The following is an 8,507-nucleotide window of genomic DNA, read 5'->3' on the forward strand; positions in this document are numbered from 1 at the left end:
CTGGAATGTATATATATATATATATATATATATATATATAGAGAGAGAGAGAGAGAGAGCACAAGTTGAAAGCAAATCATAGCATAAAAAAATAAAAAACATTTACACGGACACTTCTTTCCCTTTAATAAATGTGACCTTTCTGGTTCTGAACATATTGTACGTGCCATATGGTTTGAGGCAACAAAGGTTATATCACATACCACAGTTACACACACAGATCTTCAGCTGAGCTTCCTCAAAGCGTTAAAACTTTTAATTACAAAATAACCCCCATATGGAATAAACAAAGAATAACTACTTTTTTGTTTGTTTAAAAAAAGTTTAACAAGTCTAAATTCTACAAAAACACAATATATATTATAAATGTTTCTTAGGTGTAAAGTGCAAGGGCTCTGTTTCCCTTTTTCCATTATGATACAATAAATATTTTTGAGAACATTATCATAAACAAATAGAAGTGAAGTTTCCATGCTGTTCTGCCTGCTTGTGTCTCTGTGCTGATGAGGACATGAGTCAGTGGTGCACCTGTTAGGGTGTATGTCACACTGACAGCAGCACTAGGCACACAGTTTTCTGACCGCACACAGGATCCAAAAAGCCTGTAGATACTGCAAGTGAGGAATACACCTCCACAACTTTCTGCACAAAGCCCAATGACAGCATGGAACTGTATTACACAGGCTTCTCTTTATAGTAAATGCAATCATTCTCCCCAGGCACTGTAACACTTGTAGCTGCAAAGTGGACAGGACATTGCCAGATGGTGACCCTATAAGTCAATTGCTAATCTACGTAGGTGGATGGTAGCTGTATTGGTATGAAGTAAACATGAGAACAGAACATACAAACATAAATTAGAAGTTGGAATAGTTCAAAGAGTTTTTAATCATGTTCACAGATACATTTTTGAATGTTCAAAAGCTTATCAGCACTGAATGTATTTGAGATAATGATGGTATTTTAGGGGCAGTAATTTTGCTACAGAACTCCAACCGGCCGACCTGGAGTTCCATATTGAGTGTTACACCAACTGTCATTTTAACAACTGGCTGCACGGCAAAAGGTTCAGCGCCATGGGTCAAATTTTTAAAAGTCATTTTCTTCCTTGTGTGCATTCACTTCAATTCAGGTTCAAAGAAATCTAAAATTAAAAATAGAAATATCCCATTCCACGTTGGTTTTTTGACCACAGGCAAGAGGAAAACAACCCTATTAAACGTAATGGTATTAGTCACCTCCAATGTCCAATAACTTGATTTCTGCACAGATAGAATAACCTTTCCCATACATATTCATGAATGTATTTCTCAGTTCTTTTAAATGAAGTAATTCGAAATGAAGTTTAATATATTTACATCCCCAGTCTCAACTTGTGCCCAATGTCAAAAAATGTACACAACATAAAAACACAAACAACTTGGACTCATAGTACAATGACCTTTAATTGCGAGCAGCATACAATACTGTACGGCTTGGAAATGTGCAAAGGAGCTGATCTGCTGGTGGCCTTGCATGCAGTGAGGTGGACAGGAATACCCGTGGACATGCTTAGTCACAATGGCCATCATTCAGTAACACGAAGCAAAGAACAATAATGTACAAAAACCAACAGCAACCATTCAAATATTAGCTTTCATCGGTCTGGCTACAATTAACTGCAGCAAACTAGTTGCTGTTCTTAAACCCGGCCACACACTTTACAATTGGATTGGATAATCTCATGATTTACCAACACTTATGTAGTTGGAAGGTCTACCTACTTCGATATAAATTACATGGGTTGCATAGGTAGTCCTTTGTACTGCATAAGTGTTTGTAAAGGAAATTGCAGGATCAGAATGGTATATGTGTGGCCAGCTTTACAGCACACCATTATTCTTTGCACTATAGTATTAAAAAAGCCAATTGCGGTCTTTTGTTAGTAAAATTGTGCAAACTGCAATGAAGGTGCAAAGTGCAATAACCCACAGCAACCGAATATATTTTACATAACTGTGATCAAGTGGGGAAAAAAAGGACATCAGGTTGCTATGAGTTATGTACTTTGTTCTATTTTATTAAATAAGCCCAAGTGTATAGCTAACCTGGAGAACTCATCCCCCTTCATTAGAGTGATACAAGACTCCCCTAGAGGATTTTATGCCAGTCAATCATTAAGGAAAAGCCATCTCATGTACATTTTTTTAGGTTCAGTAATTGATTAACTAAGCGTGCTTTAGGCAGTAGCTAGAAAATCCTTGCTTTTATTACCTATGACTACCTCTATAACGCGATCATCCGCTGCAATGGAAACCATTTCTGCAGCTTAAGGATCTCATCAAAGGTCTTTTGGAAAAACACAATTAATTCACCAGTTAGTTAAACTGGATATGGGAAAAAGAGAAATTGATTAGTGACAAGTTTCTGGCCGGAAACCTGTCTGGACCAGCAGGACTGCTTCATTTAATTGATTAACTTCCACAGTGATCAGGCAGTGGGGGGAACATCTGTTCTTCTCCATCTAGAAAGACCTGAACGGCTTGTTGTTTTACGCTGGCAAGCTAGCGTGTCTACTACACCTATGCATTCACTTCTGGACTTATTAAAGAACCACTGTCCCAAACAAAAAAAACTTTACTAGTTATTTTGTATGTGGGTATATACATGTAATGCTAATATTCAGTATAACAATTTGATTTAATTTATTTAAAGGGTTCAGGTTGTATTCACCTTTACATGCAGACCAAACTCTCCAGAAAGTTTATAAATTACATGATTCGCAACAGACTAGAACAAATTGTTGGGTCATCTCTTATTCCCATGGTTTGAATCTATAAAAACTTGTTGCCACTACCCATGAACCCAAGTAAATGTCATAGTTTGCATCAATCTCTGCCATTGTCACTTTTTTCTGGACAGTTGGGTGATCTGCAAATGTGAATAATTTTTCTTTAAATGCTTTTGCAATGAAAGGAAATAACACATCACATGCTATCATTGTATGTATTAACAACATACAGTTTTTAAGAACAAATCTTTTTTTATGACAACAGTGGTTCTTTAAATCTACCATATGACGCTCAGGTGGACATACGTCAGCTCCTACATTTCCTTTAGGTAGCTGAAAAGGAAAATGTATCCAAAATCTACTTTCCTGGAAAATGTATATATATATATATATATATATATATATATATATATATATATATAAAAAATTTGGTAGATATATATATATATATATATATATATATATATAAAAAATATATATATATATATATATATAAAAAATTTGGTAGAGCATTTGAAGCCAACAGGATTCCAGTATCATAAAACTGCATGTAGTAAATCACTCTCCAAGTGTCATGGTCTTCAGGTCTCAGGAAGGGGGATGGGTTCTCCATATCGACTTTAGACTTTCCTGCTAAAATTAAGTGAACCTAAAATAACCCTAAACCCCTTCATGCCTGGGGGAATCCTTCATTTGAAGGTCACCCATTCAACTACTGTCAATGCCCAATGCCTGGGGTGTCAGTTGCCTACACTATAGTAATGTTCCTCCAACATACTTTGATCCTGAATGTCAGGGTGAAGGGGTTAAAAACTCTGAGCTTCTAGAAATGGTTTTCTCACACAATTTCTAAGCTGTCTTTTCCTATGTTTGTTGTCCTATACATAAATCTGGGATTGGCATCCACCATAATTAACCTATACACTGCTGGAGAGACCAGCCACTCCAGCAGTCAAGTGTTCATATTGCAGTCACAACACTTAACAGACACAAAAAAATAAAATATGCAAGACATAAAAAAGATAAAATCTTTACAACACAAGAACATAACTTTTCTCTGTTTTTTTAGATCTATGAGGTAGATTATTTTGTTTTGCCAAATAGATAAGACAGCAATACAATCAAAAAGCCTTAATGCTTTAGTGAATATCCTCTTACCTTAATTTAAGAAGAAGTGAAACTATACAGAAAAAAAACACTTGCCTAATAAAAAAATGTATACATCCTGCGAGTCATGGGCACCGCCCAGCTGCAAATATAACACAACTTTAATATAAAGAAAGACCTCCATATCCTTCGTGTCAATACATTAAAGATCTGATTGACTCTTGCAAATCATCCAGTTCGTCGTCAGTGTTTCTAAAAAAGGGGATCCTATAATAAGCAATCATCCTGCGTGCTGTGATTCTTGCCCAGGGAAACCATGCTGTAGTCCACCACAGTACCTTCACAGTTCAGTAGGGATGGACTTGGGGTCTTCTCCTCCTTGAAGAAGACTTCATTAGTTCTTTCCCTGCCCATCTGAGCAGTATCAGTTTCCTCATTGTACACACTGTTCCCATTGCTCTGGGGGTATCCATTGGTGTAGAGCTTGGTGCTTGACTTCTTCAGACAAAGCAGCTCCTGGAAAGCATATCTAAAGTCTGGACTCCTGCAGTAAATGAGTGGGTTGAAGGCAGAGTTCACATAGCCCACCCAGTTTAGGAAGGTGTAAACCTTGGCAGGGATGATCCCCTCGTGCATCACCTGGACTATGTTGACTATGAAGAATGGGAGCCAACACAAAGTGAAAGTGCCCATGATAATGCCCAGTGTCTTAAGTGCTTTGTGCTCCCTCAAGCAAAACTTGGAAGTCCTCCTGTTGACCAGTTTGCCATTGGCATCCTGTTGGTTGTAAAACCTCCCCTCGCATTTGTCTATCTTCTTCAGCTGTTTCTTGGCCTCCTGAAAGACCCTTGAGTAGACAAAGATCATGACCACCAGGGGTAGGTAAAAAGAGATGATGGATGATGAAATGGCATAAGCAGGGTTGGTATAAAAGTAACAGCAGGTAGGTTCACTGTAGCACTCCTCTGCTTTGCTCTCCTCGATTCTATACCATTTCATGTAGATGGGGAGGAAAGAGGTGAGGATTGACACAACCCAAACTATGAGGATGACAATTCTGGCTTTGCATTTGGTCAGCAGGCTTTGATACTTGAATGGAGAGGTGATAGCAAAATACCTGTCCACTGCTATCACACACAACGTCTCTATGCTGGCTGTCACACACAGGATGTCCACTGATATGAAAAACTCACACCAAAAATTGCCAAACTCCCAGGAATCCATGATGATGATGCTGGCTCCAAAGGGCACCACCATCATGCCCATCACCAGGTCTGCGCAGGCTAGGGAAGTGATAAAGTAGTTGGTGACAGTCTGAAGTCTCTGGAACTTGGCTATAGCTGTGATCACCATGATATTCCCAAACACAATGACCAGGACGATGATGGACATCACTATGCCCATGCCCACCATCCAGGCTTCATCAGGCTCCGTGATATTGTTTGCTCTGGTTAAGTTTGGCATCGAGCTGGGGGTGGTCAGCCGATCCATCACGTTGGACTATTTAATCCTTAATGCGAGTCACTTTGTCCTCCAGCACTGTGGCCAGTGTGTTGCTGCATGGAGTTGAGCCTGGTGCTCTCACCCGTATGGGAGGCTTGCCTGCCCCGTATCGTACATCTGCTCCTGCTGTGACACCGGCTGAGGGATGCAGAGCTCTGACCCGCTGACAGTCCCTGCCACTTCTGAACTCATCTCCCTCCTCGCTGCCTTTAATAACACCCCTTGTGACGTCACTGCCCGCCGGCCAATCCCCGGAGAGCCGAGCAACACTGCTATTCACCGACTACAAGTTAGTGCAGAAGTTTAGCAGCAGCGATCGGTGTACTGAGCTCCTGTCTATGTGCGCGACATCGGAGCAGGTGTTCAGTCCTCCAATGAAGTGCAGACTATCAGGGGACTAGCTGTCATCTCTGTCCCTGTGCTTCAATCATTTACAGATCGTTATTCGTGCAGCAGCCTGGAGGTATTGGGGACATGAGGACAGGTAACGTTCTGTATGAGGGATGCTTACCAGGGTTGTAGATTATGATATGTCAATATCTCTATTCATTTATACAGCTATATGCATCTATTGTCTAGCTATGTACTAAAATACTATCATATTTCTATTTATCTACTGTATTGAGTTGGTAGGAGCGATCAATCATTTTTTATCTATCTAGTGTGTTGCATACATATTGTTAGGTTTTATCTGTCATATTCCTTTTTATATATCTGTTGTTTTTTGCTATCTTTTTAACATCTTTCATTGTATTCACTGTAATCTACCTATCCATCTATCTATCTATCTATCATATGTACAGAGTGTATAGACAACCTTTAGTTCTGTAACTACATTAATCAGACTTTTATTATTAAGATCTATCTGTCATCTATCTATCATCTTTCATTTTATTATATATATATATATATATATATATATATATATATATATATATATATATAATTTGGTAGTGCATTTGAAGCTATCAGGGTTTCTGAATCATAAAACTGCATGTAATAAATCACCCTCCAAGTGTCATGGTATCTATCTATCTATCTATCTATGTATGTATCTATCTATGTATGTATGTATCTATCTATTTATCTATCTATCATCTATCTATCTATCTATCTATCATCTATCTATCTATCTATTTATCTATCTATCATCTATCTATCTATTATTTTTATCGGACCTATAATCTGTCTTTTTATACATCCATTGTATTCTGGAACTACAATACCCAGCCTTCAATCTGATATGTTGCTTTACTGTACTACAGTACACTGCACTAAATACCGAGAAATAAAAATGTATTTGTATTCCAGCTGTCATTCCTCATTTGCACCAGATACCTGACTTTTATAACTTTGTTGCTGTACGCCACAGCTCCATTTTTCTATCCAGCAAAAGTTTTATAAGAATAAGAAAGTTCATCATGTGGGGCTAACATATTCTCCATATCTTAGATTTTTGGTGTGGCCTTATAAAATAGAATCTATGATGCATTGCTGCCACATTAGTCACACAGGAGGTCCTGCAGGCTTATCAGACAGGAGAGTGAAGAACGATAGACCGTGTCCAGTAAATTGTCTGGTACAATGTTTCCACCTCCACTGGAGATTGCGATGAAGGAAATGACACGAGAAGGATCAGAACAGTAGGAAAGACATTGCACTGGGAGGCAGCAGAAACCGAGAAGTGCAAGCCTAGGTTTCCATTCACAGCCCCCAGAGTCTTTAGTGAAATAAACTTGATGGCAAAATATAAGGATCTGATTTCCAGTAACATTACATTCTGTAAGCCAAGTGTGATACCAGACAGACTGGTAATAATCTATTGGTGTTCTCCAGGCTGTATTCCAGGCTTTTCTTGTAATTGCCTTTTTCTCAATGTATTGAACAGCAGGTGTGCCTATATCCTTGAGGAAATTCCTAGACAGCCACAGAGGAAAAAATGACTTGCAGAGGAAGAACATTGCGAGGTGGGGAAGTGATATAGAATGTCAACCACCAGAATTGGAGCCAAGCAACTAAACAGTGGGAGAATATAGAGGCACACTAGAAATGTGAGGACCCTCTAATTCTGCCTCAACCACCTCTTCCAAAAGTGTATGTATGGCAAGTCTTTTCTAAAGCATATGAAGCATCAGAAAAATATAGAAATATTAAAATATTAAAAAAAATAAAGACATAGATTCGTCTACTCTTGTTCTCAGGCAGTGTAGACCCCCTGTACTCCTTCAACAAGATAAACCTAATACTAGATCTTCAAGTTCTGTTGTTAAAGGAAACCTGTCCTGAGAAAAAATTGGGCTTCCATTACTGACATCTCTCCTGGAAAATGCTGAAACATTTCCAGGTAGAATAAATTACTGCCATTGGAACACATGCACCTTAAAGATTCTCAGCAGGGAATGTCTCAGTGAATGTCATTTTCACTGCTTTATAAATACCCCAAAGACAGCCGGACAAGTCAGAAACAGTCAGGCAACTAGGACTGCTATAAAGAGGTCAGTGTTTACAGCCTTGGTAATTCTGTTTGTGCAGTTTTTTTAGGTGAATTCTATAGAAGCCCACTCTGGACTTTTTTATTTTTAGAATTAGGCCTTTGGGCCTTTGACTTGGGTTTGAAAACAAATGCAGCTGATGCTGAAATAATTAGCTCTTCCTTGGGCCTTCAGTACTCACTTTTTGCCACACCGTTGGTTTAATTGATACCCATCACAGTATAATGGTTCAGAGAGCGCCATTCACACCGTCAATTCAGCATTACTGAGCACTGAAAAGAGATTAGTATAAAGAGGACCCTGTGATCACATTACTAGACTAAGGTTGGGCTCAGATTAGTGGTTTTTGCAATCAGTGTTAAGCGGTTTACCAAAATGGTTAACATTGGACTGAATGGGTCCATTATTTATTGTTTATTTGACAGGGGAGCATAGTAATGACCACATGTTAATGCTTCTGGGTGCTTAGTGTTCAACAATAGGTGCCTGGGGGTGGTAAATGTTTCTGTAAAATAGAGATAGCCTGAATCTAAGCTAACAAAAATCAGTAGTAAGGTACCGTATTTTTCGGACCATTAGACGCTCCGGACTATAGGACGCACCAGGTTTTCCGCACGGGAAAACAAGAAAAAAAA

At 38.8% G+C, this 8,507-nt stretch overlaps 1 protein-coding gene across 1 annotated transcript; it reads right to left on the minus strand.

Annotated features, from left to right (window-relative positions):
* Positions 1 to 3,629: 3,629 nt before the first annotated feature.
* ADRB2 (adrenoceptor beta 2) lies at positions 3,630 to 5,562 on the minus strand. Its single transcript, XM_072400966.1, has one exon. The coding sequence runs from the start codon at positions 5,366 to 5,368 to the stop codon at positions 4,145 to 4,147; it is 1,224 nt and encodes a 407-aa protein (XP_072257067.1). The 5' UTR covers positions 5,369 to 5,562; the 3' UTR covers positions 3,630 to 4,144.
* Positions 5,563 to 8,507: the final 2,945 nt, after the last annotated feature.

Source organism: Pyxicephalus adspersus, chromosome 2 (assembly GCF_032062135.1).
Source record: "Pyxicephalus adspersus chromosome 2, UCB_Pads_2.0, whole genome shotgun sequence".
Lineage (NCBI taxonomy): Eukaryota > Metazoa > Chordata > Amphibia > Anura > Pyxicephalidae > Pyxicephalus > Pyxicephalus adspersus.